Source organism: Prionailurus bengalensis, chromosome B3 (genome assembly GCF_016509475.1).
Source record: "Prionailurus bengalensis isolate Pbe53 chromosome B3, Fcat_Pben_1.1_paternal_pri, whole genome shotgun sequence".
Taxonomy (NCBI): Eukaryota; Metazoa; Chordata; class Mammalia; order Carnivora; family Felidae; genus Prionailurus; species Prionailurus bengalensis.
The window spans coordinates 63,608,238-63,626,926 of record NC_057355.1 but is presented as its reverse complement, the minus strand read 5'-3'; the positions used below and the strand labels follow the sequence as shown (position 1 = coordinate 63,626,926).

General features: G+C 39.5%; 1 protein-coding gene across 1 annotated transcript in view; it reads right to left on the bottom strand.

Annotated features, from left to right (window-relative positions):
- LOC122468031 (fibrous sheath-interacting protein 1-like) overlaps positions 1-18,689 on the bottom strand; it is a 74,021-nt gene that overhangs the window by 8,186 nt on the left and 47,146 nt on the right. The window contains exons 8-9 of the mRNA XM_043554521.1: positions 18,536-18,646; positions 11,425-11,583 (exon numbers count right to left, since the gene is read on the bottom strand). Of these exons, the coding sequence (XP_043410456.1) occupies positions 11,425-11,583; positions 18,536-18,646 (270 nt within the window). The remainder of the gene's footprint in view (positions 1-11,424; positions 11,584-18,535; positions 18,647-18,689) is intronic.

Sequence of the window (18,689 nt, the reverse complement as noted above, 5' to 3'; positions counted from 1 at the left end):
GAGAACTGGACAGCAACATGCAGAAGAATGAAACTAGACCATTTTCTTACACCATTCACAAAAATAAGCTCAAAATGGATAAAGGACCTGAATGTGAGACAGGAAATCATCAAAACCCTAGAGGAGAAAGCAGGAAAAGACCTCTCTGACCTCAGCCGTAGCAATCTCTTACTTGACACATCCCCAAAGGCATGGGAATTAAAAGCAAAAATGAACTATTGGGACCTCATCAAGATAAAAAACTTCTGCACAGCAAAGGAAACAATCAACAAAACTAAAAGGCAACCAACGGAATGGGAAAAGATATTTGCAAATGACATATCGGACAAAGGGCTAGTACCCAAAATCTATAAAGAGCTCACCAAACTCCACACTCGATAAACAAATAATCCAGTGAAGAAATGGGCAGAAAACATGAATAGACATTTCTCTAAAGAAGACATCCAGATGGCCAACAGGCACATGAAAGATGCTCAACGTCGCTCCTCATCAGGGAAATACAAATCAAAACCACACTCAGATATCACCTCATGCCAGTCAGAGTGGCTAACATGAACAAATCAGGAGACTATAGATGCTGGAGAGGATGTGGAGAAATGGGAACCCTCTTGCACTGTTGGTGGGAATGCAAACTGGTGCAGCCACTCTGGAAAACAGTGTGGAGGTTCCTCAAAAAATTAAAAATACACCTACCCTATGACCCAGCAGTAGCACTGCTAGTAATTTACCCAAGGGATACAGGAGTGCTGATGCATAGGGGCACTTGTACCCCAATGTTTATAGCAGCACTCTCAACAATAGCCAAATTGTGGAAAGAGCCTAAATGTCCATCAACCGATGAATGGATAAAGAAATTGTGGTTTATATACACACAATGGAGTACTACGTGGCAATGAGAAAGAATGAAATCTGGCCTTTTGTAGCAACGTGCATGGAACTAGAGAGTATGATGCTAAGTGAAATAAACCATACAGATAAAGACAGACACCATATGTTTTCACTCTTATGTGGATCCTGAGAGACTTAACAGGAACCCATGGAGGAGGGGAAGGAAAAAAAAAAAGAGGTTAGAGTGGGAGAGAGCCAAAGCATAAGAGACTCTTAAAAACTGAGAACAAACTGAGGGTTGATGGGGGGGTGGGAGGGAGGGAAGGGTAAGTGATGGGTATTGAAGAGGGCATCTTTTGGGATGAGCACTGGGTGTTGTATGGAAACCAATTTGACAATAAATTTCATATATTAAAAAAATAATAAATAAATGTATTTTCTCTTCCTTATGATTTCCTAAATAACATTTTATTTATCTTTCTTTATTGCAAGAATTCTGTATATAATACATATAGCATACAAAATATGGGTTAATCAACTGTTGACACTACCGGTAGGGTTTCCAGTTAACAGTAGTTAAGCTTATGGAAAGTCAGAAGTAAGAACGCAGATTTTACACTGCATTGGGTGTCAGTGCCCCTCATCCCTGCACTGTTCAAAAGTCAACTGTAATCTGGTTCTCAGAACTCTGTTGAACTCTGAATTGAGTATTTCAATTTCAAGAAGAGATTATTTTACATTTTGTTTTCCATAAAAGGGGACACACTTCTGGTAGCTCTCAATCTCTAGAAGCATCCAGAGGCTGAATTATTATCAGGAATATTTTTAAGAACGAAACCTAATGTTAGGGAGGCATTTGAAAAAGATGGTATAAAGGTCTCTCTGCAGCTTTTTTAAAAAAAAATTTTTTAATCTTTATTTATTTTTGAGAGAGAGACAGAGTGTGATCAGGAGAAGAGCAGAGAGAGAGGGAGACACAGAATCTGAAGCAGGCTCCAGGACCCAAGCTGTCAGCAGAGTCTGATGCACGGCTTGAACTCACGAACTGTGAGATCATGAAAAGAGCCGAAGTCAGACGCTCAACCGACTAAGCCACCCAGGCACCCCTAGGTCTCTCTGAAGCTTTAAGCATCCAGCATTTCATCAACTTTTATAAAGATATATCTACCATGAAGTAGGATACACAGTGTCTTAGTCCGTCTGAGTTGCTATTATAGAAGACCACATTGAAGGTGGCTTATAAACAACACAAATGTATTTCTCCAAGATCAAGGCATTGGCAGACTTGATGTCTGATAAAGGCCTGCTTCCTGGTTCCTAGAGGACCATCTTCTTTGCTGTGTCCTCACATGGTAGAAGGGACAAGAAAGCTCTCTGCATCTTTTTTATCAGGGCACTAATCCCCTTCATGACGGCTCCACCCTTATGACCTAATCACATCCCAAAGTCCTGACCTCCAAATACCATCACACTGGGGATCAGATTTCAACATATGAATTTTGAGAGGACACAAACATTCAGTCTATAAATTATAGTGAGATGAAAAACATCCAAATTGGATTTCATTTTTAAATGGAAATCTTTTTTTTAAGAGATAGCATTTTAATAATCTACAACTATGATTTTATTTTTAGTTTTTGGGTATGCGAAGAAAAGACACAGAAAAACATTTCTAATTCAGACTTCATTTATATTTTAAATTTTGCTTATTCAAAGCCACCATTAAGACAATCCACAGGCTGAGAGTAAAATTTAAAACACACAAACCTGTCAAAGGACTTGTATCCAAAATATGTAAGGAACTCACACAATTCAATAATAAAATAAGGAAGAATAAATACTAAAAAAGATAGTGTAGCTTTAAGGCGACTTGGATACTTCATAAAAGAAGACGCATGAATGACAAGCACGTGAAAAAGCCCTATACATCATTAAGTAATCAGAGAAATGTAAATTAAAATCACAATCAGATATCACTACACAGCCACAAAAATGGCCCAGATGAAAAATTTTGTTAACCCCAAATATTGGAAAGGTAGGGACCAAGAGGAACTCTCAAATGTTATTGATGGGAGTATACAATGGTACAACCACTTTGGAAAATTGTTTGGTAGTTTCTTAAAGAGTTCAGTGTTTGTCTTTCCTATGACCCATAGTTCCACTCCTGTGACTCTATCCAAGAGAAATGAAAATGTATGACTTAAGCCTTGTACACAAATGTTCACAGCAGCTTTAGGCTTATAGGCAAATGTCCATCAACACGAGAATGGGAGAACACCTGACTCAAGCTAGGCCAATCAGACTCTTTCTCCTTGACCGCTGTCTTGTGGGTAGGTTCAATCAATGAACTGGAGAGCAGGAGAAACGAGAGCTTGCAGTATCTTCCCCTTTTCCTTCCTGCTCTGGCATTAAGGTTTTGGCAGCAATATATCCCTAAGGGGCCCATCAGGAGAATTATCTTAGATTCAACTGAATATTCATGTGCAAAGACAGAGGCCACGGGTGGAGCTAGTCTACTTAGATGAACATAGGACAGGAAACACGGCAGGGTAGTGTCAGGTACCCCTGGTCAATGGGAGTTTTTGCCACAGTCTGTGTCATGACAGTATAGGTACAAGGGCAAGGAAGCTACTGTGGCTCAAAAGCTATATATCTCATAAGAACACCATCTCTTGAAATGATCCCACAGGCACACCCCCACAGTGTCCCAGCCAGGGACATGCCCAGTCTCAAGAAACACTGCACTAAGTGAGACTGAAAGTAGAGCTTCTCCACCAGGCCTTTATAATTCTCCCAATCCCTGGGTCATCTTTAGCATGAGCAAAGTTGCCTCCTAACATTGTTAACCTTCCAACTGTCATCGTATTGCCAGGGAAGCAGTTAGAAAGCTAACTACAGCTCAAATTCTCATGATGAAGGGGGAAGGATTGGTTAATCCTTTGCCTACACCTTCTGTGATTACAGTTTTGGATGGCAAAACTGTAAATGTTTGTTTATCATTCTCCCACAGCTCCAGCTCTCCCTAAGTTCCAATACACTTTTTCTTCCCCTATCCACTGTTGCTAGTCCCTATGTGTCCTAACGTCCCATATTGGCTCCTTTAAATCCATAAATAGTTCCTTAACTTACTTATCTTCAAAATCCAAGTTGGCTGTTTTCTCTTTCTTGCTCAAAATTCTAACTGGTATACCGTGTGTGTGTGTGTGTGTGTGTGTGTGTGTGTGTGTGTTTGCAGAGAAGTAAACTCAAAGGAAATTGAATTTGATGGTAAAAATCTTGTTTCTTTCACCTTATTTTTCTTAGATGTTTTTGTAACTCCTGAATTTTCTATAATAAACACATATTAACTTCATAAGCAGAAGTCATATTTTATTTTTAAGAAAACAGAAATATTATTCTAGCAAGGCTATTTCTGTTCTGCTCTGACAATGTGACTCTCTGTACCCAAAGGTACTGGCCCAAAAGTTAGGTTTTAGCCCCAGTTCTGCTGGTATAACCAGCTATATACTTTTAAGCAAGTCACTTTCTCTTTCTGTCTCAAGTTCTTCCAAAACACTTTCTTCCAACTCTCATATCTTATGAGTTCTGTAATTCTCTACTGTTAGACCCAAGGATATGTAACAGCCTTCCTCAGTTGTAATCTGATAGCATAACCATATATATAGTTCAAATATTTGAAGGATAGCAAGCAGTGAAAGATAGGCCAACAGGGAGCAAAAAAACATAATCATTGATTCTAACAACAGCAACAAAAATCCCACTGGCATTTTCAAGAAGCTCTGTTGGTACCAGGAGAGGTTCTCTTGTCAAATCAAAGTGCCAACCAGTACTATGCATTTTCATGATCATCAGGAAATATCTTGGGGCGCCTGGTTGGCTCAGTCGGTTAAGCGTCCCACTTCGGCTCAGGTCATGATCTCACGGTTTGTGGGTTTGAGCCCCGCATTAGGCTCTGTGCTGGCAGCTTGGAGCCTGGAGCCTGCTTCAAATTCTGGGTCTCACTCTCATTCTCCCCCTCCCCAACTCACACTCTGTGTCTCTCTCTCTCTTTCATAAATAAACATTAAAAAAAATTTTTTAAGGAAATATCTTGATTTCCTATGGTAGGAATGTTTTGAGCAGATTCTCTGACCAGCCATATCATTTCTGGTTTTCAGGCATACAGAAATGTTTTTATTCAGTAAAAGTAAAATTCAGTTCAGTAAAAGCTCTCTGTGATATGCACAGAATATCCAAGGAGCCACAAAATGAGAACTGTCCCTGAGGTCAATATTTATTGATTTGACTAATTGATTGCCAACATATTCTAGGTTCAACCTTAGAAAAATATCTGTGGTGTTGACTGAGCCAACAGGGGTCTTTGAAACTAACTAAACAGAAAAATACAAACCTGCCTAAATAAAGCCAGCATTCCCTGTGTTATCAAACAAAAGCTATCTTTTTCCAAAAGCAATTGCTATTTTCTGTCATCAGGTGGGTCATTTGCCTAGCAGTAGTAGAGGTAGGGAAAAAATCTTTCAGCCAAATTGTTTTTACCATTTTAGAATATTGCCATGAAATGAAAGAAACCTTGACTACACAGGAGACTTAACACAGAAAAATAAAAAAATATAAATATAAACTTTAATCTGTAAAACACAGGTGGTAAGAAGAACTCCACAGATTCATTTGGGAAATGTTTGACAAGTTAGCAAGGACATTTGAAGTAATTTCTTGTTCATTTCCCAATCAAGAAATCCATACTCTTATGACATGCTTCTATAGTTTTTGGAAATGACACAATGGTCAATAAGACTTCTGTGCTTGTGACTAGCATACATAAAAAATTCCTAGATTCCTGCCCTCAACCATCATATTAAGTAATCTGACATCAAGTAGACTAGATAGCCATTACCTGAACTCTGCAAACCCCTGGACTCAGCAATAAAACATGTTATATGATTACATTTTATATTTCTTCAGCTTTAGCTAATGTTGAAACAGGAAGAGACAAAAAACCGTTAATTGTTGTTGTCAACAATAGTATGCTTTTGGTAAGAAAAAAGATGAATACAACTACAATTTTCCTCAATCAAATGTTTGTTAGTTTTTTGTTGGCCTTACTAAAATGTGTACAACTGAACCAACATTTTAAGAACAAAAACAAACAAACAAACAAACAAACAAACAAATGTAAGGAAGACCTTTATATTCAATTAAACCAGTTGGTTTAAGAACAAAGAAATGCCTGGGAATGCAAGCTGGTGCAGCCACTCTGGAAAACAGTATAGAGGTTCCTCAAAAAACTAAAAATAGTACTACCCTACGACCCAGCAATTGCACTACTAGGCATTTATCCACAGGATATAGGTGTGCTGTTTCAAAGGGACACATGCACCCAATATTTATAGCAGCACTATCAACAATAGCCAAAGTATGGAAAGAGCCCAAATGCCCATCAATGGATGAATGGATAAAGAAGATGTGGCATATATATACAATGGAGTATTACTCGGCAATCAAAAAGAATGAAATCTTGCCACCTGCAACTACATGGATGGAACTGGAGGGTATCAAGCTAAGTGAAATTAGTCAGAGAAAGACAAAAATCATATGACTTCACTCATATGAGGACTTTAAGAGACAAAACAGATGAACATAAGGGAAGGGAAACAAAAATCGTATAAAAAACGGGGAGTTGGACAAAACAGAAGAGACTCATAAATATGGAGAACAAACAGAAGGTTACTGGAGGGGGTGTGGGAGGGGGGATGGGCTAAACGGGTAAGGAGCATTAAGGAATCTACTCCTGAAATCACTGTTGCACTATATGCTAACTAATCTGGATGTAAATTTAAAAATATATAAAATTAAATAAATTTTTTAAAAAAAGAACCAAGAAATGCCTCTTAAAATGAGTACAATTTTGAAGACCTTCTCCCAACCAGAAAAAAAAAAATCTAAGCATGAACTGGAATTCTAGATTTAGTAAGACTGATTGCATGAAACGTGAATAAATTACACTTCTTTACAAGAGCCAAACTGAACAGAATTTGTTATTGAATCCAGTTGCTAAGGACTTAAGAAACTGAATACCTATAGAACTCCTATATCTTAGATATTTCTGGAGAAAGCTGGAACCTAATACAGCTACAAATAAGAAATACAGTAACTAAATTATAGAACATCGCTCAATTTTATGGTGGGATTTGCAACATGAGGAAAAAACTAACTGATTTGTTGGAGGGTTAGGGGATGGATGTGGAAAGGTATGCAGAGTTAAACCACAGATTGTAAGGAAAAAATGGCTTCAATTCATTCTCTTCTGCTAAGATGAAATGAAAATAAGAAGCAGATGTCAAAACTGCGACCACGTGATATTATTCACATTACAGCCACAGCAGTGATAACGCCATTCTTCCTTCTGAAGGTGACCACGTGCTTTGTTTTACACTAAGGAAATCAGACATGTGAAAGCCAACTTCTGCTTTTAAAATATTGCCATAAAGTTAAGAGCCAGGCCAAGGTATCCTATGAGAATATCCTAATCAGCAAGCCCAAAAGGAAAAGAAGATTTCTTAACTACTCCTTTCACAACAACTTCCTTAAGCTCTGAGTCACATTTCTGGAGTCCCTCAAATCATCATCCTCGGCTCATGTGCCTACCGACTTCGCACCTTATTAGTTGCCACAGCCAACAAGTCAGAAAGTCTGAGTGTTCCAACTTGTTTGGGAAAGTGTTTTCTTGACCGAAATTTTAAAAAATCTCCAGAGGAATTTTTTAAACATCATGCCTTCAGAAAGTAACCTTTCCTTTCTCTGCTACCACAGACTTCCTGTACTTTTCATAAGATCATTTCCATATTGTCGTACTTCCTCCACCGTGCGGTCATCCGACAACTTGTTCTAGGTCTACACCTATCCTCCAGGACCCTGCAAGCTGCTTTAAGGTCAAACGTGAAGCTGCATAAATCTGAATATTCAAGATTAACCACCACAGCATCTCCTATGAAAGCAGGCTTTCCAAGATGTTTTGATGTCCCGTACAGGGGCTGGATCAGTAACCTAAATGCGTGCAGTAGGCCTCAGGGTCTAGCAATACGATATGGAGTGGTGAAAACTGTGGCAAACTGGAGAATTTGTGCTCCACGGAAAGCAGGAGTTGCTACTCGGATGAGTTCTGCAGTTTGCCAAGCAAGGATTCAGGTCTGATGTTGCCAGATGTTCTATTTTCTCAAGAAAAACTAGATATTTAGATGACATTTAGATATCTATATGAATTCACCCAATTTTTACACATTGACTGAAAAAACTGTAAACCCTGTGTGGGCTAAAGGAAATCCACATGTGAATCAACTTTGCCCTGCAGGCCACCAATTTTCAACGTTATGCTGCATCATGGCAGCCTTCTCTGGGCCTCTAACTCCTTCTGCCTTATTTACCAGTTCCTTTTCCACCTCGTGTCCCTCACTTGTGGAACTAGACTTTCCTGATATTCCTTCTGGATGTGCTTTCTCTCTCTCCCCTGAACCCCACTGCACTTTGCTTTTATAGCTTTCTATTGTGCTTATCTATGTTGTCTTGTACCACATTTAACTATGTATATCCTGTGCCTCCCACAAGAAAATGTGTTCCTTAGGTCACTTATTATCTTTTTTAATGCTTATTTATTTTTTTGAGATGGGGAGAGAGAGAGTGGGAGAAAGGCAGAGAGACAGGGGGAGAAAGAAAAAATCCCAAGCAGGCTCCACGCTGTCGGCACAGAGCCCGATGCGGGGCTCGATACCATGAACCGTGAGATCATGACCTGAGCCGAAATCAAGAGTCAGACACTTAACCGACTGAGCCACCCAGGCACCCCAAGTCACTTATTATTATAACAATAACATCACTGGTTGAGTTTTGTGTCGGACATGCACTAAGTAAGCACTTTACACAAATGGACTCATCCACCCTTTCAAAGAGCCCTAATATGTAAGTGAGGAATCATTAAATTTGACTCCTGAAATCAATACCACACTGTATGTTAATTAATTTGAATTTGAATAAAATGTTGGAGGGAAAAAAAATTTTTAATAAAAAATAGTAAAAGATAAAAGAGCCCTAAAGAATATTATTACTGGGGCGCCTGGGTGGCTCAGTCGGTTAAGCGTCCGACTTCGGATCAGGTCATGATCTCGCTGTCCTTGAGTTCGAGCCCCGCGTCGGTCTCTGTGCTGACAGCTCAGAGCCTGGAGCCTGTTTCGGATTCTGTGTCTCCCCTCTCTGACCCTCCCCCATTCATGCTCTGTCTCTTTCTGTCTCAAAAATAAATAAACGTTAAAAAAAATTAAAAAAAAAAAAGAATATTATTACTATTTTATAAATAGAGAAACTAGGGTTCAGGGTGCTTCTGATTAATGCCCAAGTCCTCAGAACCAGTAAGTGGAAGTGAACTCAAACCAGAACTCAGAGTGAGGCTTTTTGACTCCATAGTTCTACACTGGCCTGACTTGTCTTTCAGCGCCCTACAATTCCTACCCAGTAAGTACTTGATTAATATTGTTGAATCAATTGCTGAAAACCAGAATTCACATTCTACTTAAAAGACATTCTTTCATAAGGAGCATGAAGAAAAATTACTGATGAGTTAATGGTTTGCAGAAGGGTTACAAATAAAAATAATATGTATATGTGCTATGAATATTTGTGGTTCAGCAACAGATTGGAGCCCATTCATCAACTGCACAGATACGCAAGGTTTAACCAAGATACTTTTCAGTGTATTTATCCAAAAAGAATTCCAATCCAAAAATAATATCTGCAAAATAATTTGCCATGTTAGCATTTCTGGCTTGAAAATTCAATGTGCAGTGCTGGCTTTAGTTAGAAATGAGGAAACGCCAAGAAGAAATTGAACAAAAGATTTAAAGAGGTTTTTTTTTTTTTTTTTTTTGCATTCAAGAGGCATTAATTATTTCTTTTCATCAAATACGATGTTACATTTCTGTTTCTGCATCCAATGGGAATCTCAAAATGCAGTTTTCTCTTTTTTCACTAAACCTATGTTGTCTCACATAAAAATATATTATCTCAGTACGTGACAACTAAGTAACATACTGGTTTTCCCTTTGAGTATTTAAAAAAAAAAATTTTATCTGAACTATAAATGTGAATTCTGAAAGTATGATTTAAATGATGATGACAGAATCTCACCATAGTCGCTTTATTGAAATCCTAATGGCTAAACAAATTTCTGAATTCTCAGTCTCTCTTTAAAGAATGACATTTGATCGCCATGAAAAAGGTATTTTCTGTCTTTAGAATCACTATTCAGCTTTGAGATCTCAGATACTCTTAAAATCCAACAACATAATAACAAAAAAAAAAAATCAGGTGTAACACAAAAAGAACAAAGATTATCCCGGAACAATTTTATTTCCACCTCTTGGCTTCCTCCCTTTAGGAAATGGCACCTAGTAACTTAAATAAACTAGCAGCGCAACTAATGTCAAAGTCCTGGGGTACATTTGAGTAGGGACAGAGATTCCAATGCTCTGTTTTCCGCTTTTACCCCAATCCAGAAACTAGTGGTTTCTGCTACCACCACTCTTGCTGTGTAAAGGGCTCAGAAGCAGCTGTGCCCAGGCCTTGCCAACATGACCTAAGGAAGCCAAGATGGCTCCATAAAGGTTTTGCCAGTGACCAAGCGCGAAGATATTCTTCGCAATATCTTAACACTCCTCTTTCCCTTTGAAGCAGTTTCAACTGGCCCAAAGCCAGAACCCCAACCTTCAGTTGATGGCTTAAAGACTCAATATAAAGCAGAATTATTACCTATAGAATATTTATTTTTAAGCCTTTTTTAGGAACAAAAAAAATCACATGCATCTAAGATTGTACAGAAAATGATTCGGTGAAATGTCTACAAAACTGGTAGAGGGTTAACGGAATAACAAAAGGCTGGCCATTTGCTGTTTAGGTGAAAACTACCACCCAATCATGAACCAGATCCCACGAAGTACTGAGATATGGGGGTGAAAAAAAAGAATTTTCTTTTTACAAAGCTGCCATTACTCTTCTGTTTTTCTAAACAGAAAACTGTAAAAGAGTATTTCAGAAACTCTCCAGGGAGGAAACATGTTCCTTTCAAAATCCTCACAGGAGAGAAGTCATCAGCATAGTGAGAGCTTCACTGCTTGATGTGAAATTCAAAGAGCTGGAAGAATATGGCAGCATCAGGGACAAACGGCTGCCATTGCTGATACTTTGAACCAGAGGAATTAAGAGAAATAGAGGATGAATGAGTGCTTTACTGATTTTCTTCCCTATCCTGTCTCCTCATCGTGATCAAGAATTAGCTTAAATCATAAAGATGTAATAACAGTAAAATAAATACTTCCTAAGTGACCCTTCCCCGTAAATTATCAACTGAAAGAAAAATGAAGAGAAAGGGAAGTCACCAAAGGAAAACACACACAACGCACGCACTTACGGAAATTACTATCATTGCACTCGGAGTTATGAAAAAAACAACTGGGAAGAAACCTCTTTAGTTAACAAGCAAATTGTCAGATTATGTGAACTAGCTTTAACACATGAACCTGAATAGTTTGTGTTTCCTTAAATTAAATCTACCTGATCGCTGTGGTTTCCATGTCTCGGAGAAAAATCGGAAATTGTTGGTGAGGCTGCAGAAAGTTCCTGGAGCTTTGTGTCGATTTCGGCAAGCTGCTGGTGCTGGGTGACTGCAAATGTGTATCCTTCTCCTGGGACCAGCCAGCCAGACCGATCGCCCTAAAAGGAAACAAGAGTCACAGGGTCATTCCCATGCTACACTTTTTCCAAAATATCCCTTTCAGTCTGACACATCAATGCTCAGGACTTCACACACACATACACAAACACACACACACAAACACACACATTACAAAAAACCCCACAAAATTAACATTGGGATAGTGAAAGAAAAAAATTAGTAGTTTATTGTTTCATTATCTGCCAAATCTGTATAAAGTATATTCTACATTGTGTGGGGGGTTTTTTTCCCCCTGTGGAATAAATCTCTCGGCCTTGCAGTCTGGTTCTTATAACATTCTCATTTCTCCATTTTGAAAAAGTAGTCTGTGATATGTTAAATAGGAATAAATCATGTTTACCCTATAATCGACATGGTATTTTCAAGATTTGTCCCTGAAAAGTAACATAGGGTCTATAAATGCAGTTGTTTGGGTTTCACGAGCCTATTTATCATCTAACTCCTTATTCAACTAATATTCATGTCATAATGGGTTAAAACCCACTCATAACATTCACTCAGACATCTTGTGCTCAGTGCCCACTGAACATAGACACTGCACTGGGCACTGGTGATTCAGTAGGAATCTCACAAGCTCTGCCCTGAGGGAGTTCTCAGTCTTCTGGTAGCAAAGATTTTAACAAGGTATGAAGAGTGCTGGTAAGCCAAGGCGCCATGGGGACCAGTGAGGGTCAACTAACCTTTATGGACATGAAGGAGCAGAGAGACAAAGTGGTTGGAGAAGGCTTCCTGGAGGAGATAATCAATCTTAATCACATCTTAATCAAGGAAACAACATGGCTGGCTATGCATTTTAAAACTGGAACTTGCACGGGCAAGACTGGAAACAGAAAACCCAGTTAAGAAGCAAAAGCCATAATCTGGAACAAAAGTGATGAGCTGCTAAACTAAGGAATATCTCCTGGGAATACAGAACATAGAGCAGGTTCCAGAGATACTTACAAAGTAGAAATTACAGAATCTGGAGATAATTTGATGGAAGCATGGACGGAGGAGTAAGGATCAAAGATAAAAACCAAATTCTGGATTTTGAGAACTAGGGGTATAGTGGTCCTATTGACCAAGCTAGGGAATACAGGAGACATAATAGGTTTGAGGAAGAAAATGGTGAATTCTGTTTGAGACCTTCTGATATTCACAGATGTCCCTAGGATATCCACAGATTATGTTAGGTATTTAAATATATCAAAATAGAGACGTAGACTGTATATAAATATTTTAGACTCACCCACCGATCTATAGTGGTTCAAACTGTTGAACCATGGGAATGGGTGAGGCCACACAGAGAAACATGTAATACAAGGACAGAAAAATCATGAAAACACTAGGAATAAAGGGGCAAGTGGAGGGTAAGGAAGGTTAAGAATTTCATGCACTTTGGTTTCATGACTCTAATACCAGGAATCAATCCCTAGGCAGTAATCAGAAGAGATACATGCAAAAACTTATGCAGAAAGAATTACATGTCTCCCCCTGACCCCAGCATCCAATGTCCCTTCCTGTTTTGGTGAAACCAAACACTGCATGAGACTTGGTAGGAGACAAAGCCTCATCAGACACCCCTTCTCCTCACCCACTGGCATCAAGAAGACAAGCAAATGACCTAGAATCAGCCAATCAGAAGCGAATGCCCTGGACTTGGACTCCCGAGGGAGAGAGAGAGACAGAGATGCAAAGATACAGGGGAAGTGAGGCAGTGATTGATGGTGACAGCAGTGACCTGGAGGACCCAGTGTTGATAGCAGTGAGGGTGGCAATGGTGATCATCTAGCAGGGATGTCTCGTGGCTGTGAGGCAGCCCCTAACCAGCCTGTTTCCAAGGAGTTTCTGAAGCCATGTTTCTGGGTACCTTGATATCTGCCCGGGTTAGAGATGTGTTTCTCCAAACTTCCCACCAAGTCTGTGGGCTATCCAAGTTTCCCAATACATTTATTCCTTTTTTTTTTTTTCAACGAAGTCCATCTCTGTCCCTCGCAACCCAGAGGGACTCAGATGTTTTTTGGCATGTCATTTACAATAAAGAACAATTGCAAAAGTCTCAAATGTCTAAAAATACGGAAAAGTGAATAGATTGTAGTCTATCCATACAAGGATATGATACAGTAATAAACATTTTAAATACACTTATAAGTTGGGATATGAAAGCTATATACATAATTATAAGAAAATATATTACTTTATTGGTCACAAATAAGAAACTTCAGTTAATTCTTCCTAAATAAAAGGGATATAAATACTGTACGATCTAAGTGAGAAATAATAGGGAGTCACAAAAAAATAAAACTATGGAACCAATGACTAAACGTTGGTCAATAAATTTTAAATTCTTGTTTGAATGGAATTCTTTTTTAATGACACTGGGAATAAAAAGGATGTCAGATTAAATTCAACAGAAATGTAAATGTCTCATGCACTATGCTGTTACAGAGGGAAATTATATATAATATGTAGTAGATGGCATCATGTTTTTCCATCTAGCACTTTCTAGACACCCTTGCTAGGTGTGGGAAATTGCAAGCTTTTAGAAGTCTTACCTCCCTAAGACAGAACCCAGAAAATGCTCTTAACCAGCTTCCTTTACAGCGAGGGGTTCAGGTCCGTAACCAAGGATCTACAACCAAACTCACACATTCAATACTGATTTAGATATGAGTAATTTGAGATATGATGTAAAACCCATTTTGGCAGTAGAGACATTTGGTTTTGTGCCATTCATTGCAAGGGTAAATTCCTAATACAGAAGGAAATCTTTTAAAAATTTTAAGTATCCTAGAGAGATTCAAGAGAATATCTCACCAACACAATTAAACATGCCACTATAAAGAACCACCCAAGGGCAAGAGTTCTGGAGAATTAAAACATAATTATCACCCTAGTCATCATCTTTCAGGTGCATCGGCTTATCAGAGATGGGGGGACAAAGAAAAGGACACACAGTGTCAAAGATACAGCAAATCTGAGGAAGGGCAAGAAGTTTGGTATGGTTTAAGAATATCGTAGATGGATCCCTTCCTCCAAGTGTTCCTAAATTCTTCCTGCCACACTTCCTAACTTCTTCCTCTGAATCTGCTTCAACATGTGCCACAATCTATCTGGTTTTATAAAATTGCTGCATAAAATGTCTATCCCTGACACCAGATAATAAGACGCCACCTTTCCCCTCAGATGATGCACAGAAAAAACTCTCAGCAAATATTAGTTTACAAAACAAAAAAAACTGTAAAAATTACAACAATCTCAAAGAGGACTACGTAGCTAAATAGCAGAATAGACGTGGTTGAAAGCCAACTTGGAAAACTATGAAATGAGCCTATATAAGCAAAATGACAAAAAAAGATGAAGGTTATGAGAAACATATTATTGGACCTAGAGGAGGGATAGAGGAGGTTCTCTCCCCACCTATATGCTTGTACACTGACTGATCTGATCCCCTTTTCCAATTTCCTTTTTTCTTGCCTTTCTCTGCTATTAAAATAAGAAAGTAAGATACCTGAATCCCCAGTCTCACTTGCAGTGATGTATGAAATGAATGTGGCTACATGACACATCTTGGCTGATGAGCCACAGGTGGAAGTCCCAGGGACACCATCCCTTCCCAAATGAAACGCAAAGCCTCAGAGGAGTGTCCCTTTTCCCCTTCCCCCTTCCCTCTTCTTTCTGCCTGGAAAATGGATACATTATCTACAGATATAGCAGCAATCTTGCAAACCTAAAAACAAAACCATACCAAGAATACAGAACAGGAATAAAGAAAGACACTAGCTACTTACACCTGGAGCAAAATTGTTACTGAAGCAAAATACACTCCTTACTTGCTTTTTTTTTTTTTTTCCATTTTTTAATGTTCATTTATTCTTGCAAGAAAGAGAGTGTGAGCGGTGAAGGACACTCAGTCAGTTGAGTGTCCGGCTTCGGCTCAGGTCATGATCTCATGGCTCACTGGGTTCGAGCCCCACGTCAGGCTCTGTGCTGACAGCTCAGAGCCTGGAGTCTGCTTCAGACTCTGTGTCTCCCTCTCTTTCTGCCCCTCCCCTGCTCTTGCTCTGTCTCTCTCTCTCTCCCTGTCAAAAGTAAATAAACATTAAAAGAATTTAAGAAGTTATTATATGTATCAATAATTTGCTAAAAACAAAAAAAAATAGGAATTTTTCAAACCATGAGAGGAAAATGGGGAGAAATTAAGAAAACAAAATAAATCTAATCAATGAAATGTCAAATAGACTGTCCAAAAAAGGCCCAAACATTATCAGTGGTCATAATAAACATATAAATTAAATATCCTCATTAAAAGATTAAGAATAAGGAAATAATAACAAAAGATAGAGAAACAATTACGGACACAACAGCAACAACAAAAACCCAGCTGTACGATAATTTGTAAATAATCTACCTAAAAACAGAAGTAAATGATACAAAAAGAGTTTAAGGGGCTCCTGGGTGGCTCAGTCAGTTAAGCTTTGACATCAGCTCAGGTCATGATCTCATGGTCACGGGTTCGAGCCCCGCATCAGGTTCTGTGCTGACAGCTCAGAGCCTGAAGCCTGCTTTGGATTCTGTGTCTCCCTCTCTCTCTCGGCCCCTCCCCTGCTCCTACTCTGTCTCTCTCTCTCAAAAATAAATAAACATTAAAAAAAAATTTAATAAAGGAGGGACAAGGCATAAATACTAACAGAAATAATATTTAAAAGGCAACATTAATAATAAAAATTTTGTTAAATCATGTCTAGGAAGAAACATGGCACGCCCTACCCCCCACCAGCCACAGGCATTGCTGCAATTGAGCAGTTTTTGGACCTAGAGTCAAAACTACCCTCTGCACCTACCTCTCTGAGGTTGGTCTAGATGCAGAACCTGAGCTAGGGATTCTGGTTCAGGTGACTTGTTGAGGGAGTGCTCTCAGAAGAGAGAGGGTGGGGGCGCCTGGGTGGCTCGGTCGGTTAAGCGTCCGACTTCGGCTCAGGTCATGATCTCGAGGTCTGTGAGTTCGAGCCCCGCGTCGGGCTCTGTGCTGACAGCTCAGAGCCTGGAGCCTGTTTCAGATTCTGTGTCTCCCTCTCTCTGACCCTCCCCCGTTCATGCTCTGTCTCTCTCTGTCTCAAAAATAAACGTTAAAAAAAAATTTTTTTTTTTAAATAAAAAAAAAAAAAAAGAAGAGAGAGGGTGACTGGAGTTCTCCCAGGAGAACTCCACCTCAGGAGAAGGGATAGGGGATGATGGAAGCAGGCTAGGACAAGAGAAACAAAACCAGGCAAGGAGGTGGTGTCGGATGAAGCCCAGCTGACCCCTGGGGAAGCTCTGAGGGACAAACTGCAGCACAGAGCTAATCCCATCTTGAGTTGGGAGGGGGTGGAGATGGAGAGAGACTGCCATCCTAGGCAGTTCAGCCCCCATCTAGCCCATGGCAATACTCTATGGAAAAAGGCAGCTATGCACCCTTGGCACAGGGCAGGGGGCTGGATGCACGGAAGGGACTAGGTAAAAGGGATCTGGGCAGGGTGCCAGCAGCACTCACTACACCTCACCTCCATAAACATAGGAAAAGAAGAACTAGATGACAGGGCTATGGGCTTCAAGGTACACGGGAGAATACATTTCTTTGTGGAAGTAAAGAATCTTGCTGTAAGTTTAGTATGCAAACAAGTGCAAACGCTGAGCCACCGCACCCCTTAGATGACCAGCCCAAGCCCTATAAAGACCCACACCTGCACCCTGGATTGCAGGCTGTTCCCCTCCTTGGACTGAGTCTGTGCTCCCTCTAGACTCTTCAGGGACCTGGATGCTCAAGGTTAACTGGGCAGGAGCATGATGGTGCTCTTTAGGAATCCTGAGGACTACACCAGTGTAGGGATAATAAGAAATATTCAAAATAAAAAGAGACAGGGAAACATATTTATATGTCATTAATGACTAAGCCCATTACATCACAGGTAGCAGTTGTAACTGTGAGAGCTAATGTGTAGTGACTCTTATAATAACATAAAATAATCCTCTTCAGAGTCAGTAATGAATTGACCAAGAAAAAAATCTGAAAATTTTAATGAAAATAAATTTGTAAAACACGATTTTTTAAAAGACAGAGAACACTGTCCCATAATTTAAAAACTTATTGTAAATGTGTGCTAATGTCAGTGACATGATAAAGAAAATAAATAGGGGCGCCTGGGTGGCGCAGTCGGTTAAGCGTCCGACTTCAGCCAGGTCACTATCTCGCGGTCCGTGAGTTCAAGCCCCGCGTCGGGCTCTGGGCTGATGGCTCAGAGCCTGGAGCCTGTTTCCGATTCTGTGTCTCCCTCTCTCTCTGCCCCTCGCCCGTTCATGCTCTGTCTCTCTCTGTCCCCAAAATAAATAAACGTTGAAAAAAAAAAAAAAAGAAAGAAAATAAATAAAAATTAAGAAGTGTAGAGGTCTCCCATCCAAGTACTAACCAGGCCAGACCCTGTTTAGCTTCAGAGATCAGACGAAATCAGGCACGTTCTTGCAGTGGATGGAACTAGAGAGTATTATGCTAAGTGAATAAGTCAGTCAGAGAAAGACAAATACCATATGATTTCATTCATATGTGGAATTTAAGAAACAAAGCAAATGAACGTAAGGGGGGAAAGAGAAGGCAAACCATAAAACAGGCTCTTAACTATAGAGAACAAACTGAGGGTTGCTGGAAGGGAGGGGGTCAGGGGAATGGGTTATACAGGTGATGGGGATTAAGGAGGGCACTTGGGATGAGCACTGGGTGATGTAGGGAAGTGCTGAATCACTACATTCTACACCTGAAACTATATTACACTGTATGTTAACTAACTGGAACTTAAATAAAAAATTGAAACTACAAAAAAAAAAAAAAAAGGAAAAGAAGAACAAAAACAAGAAGGAGAAGGAGGAGAAGGAGAAGGAGGAGAAGGGTAGAGTCACTGAATATCAGAGCTTACGTACCTCAGGACTGGACAGCCCCGAATCTTTGTCATCTAAGTCCTTCAAAAGTTCAGTCAGCCTTTTCTTCTCTCTGTCAATCATAAGCACTGGCATTCCTGAATCCTTAGCCAACTGTAGAGTGTATTAATAAAAAAAAAAAAAGTAAATATTCAAA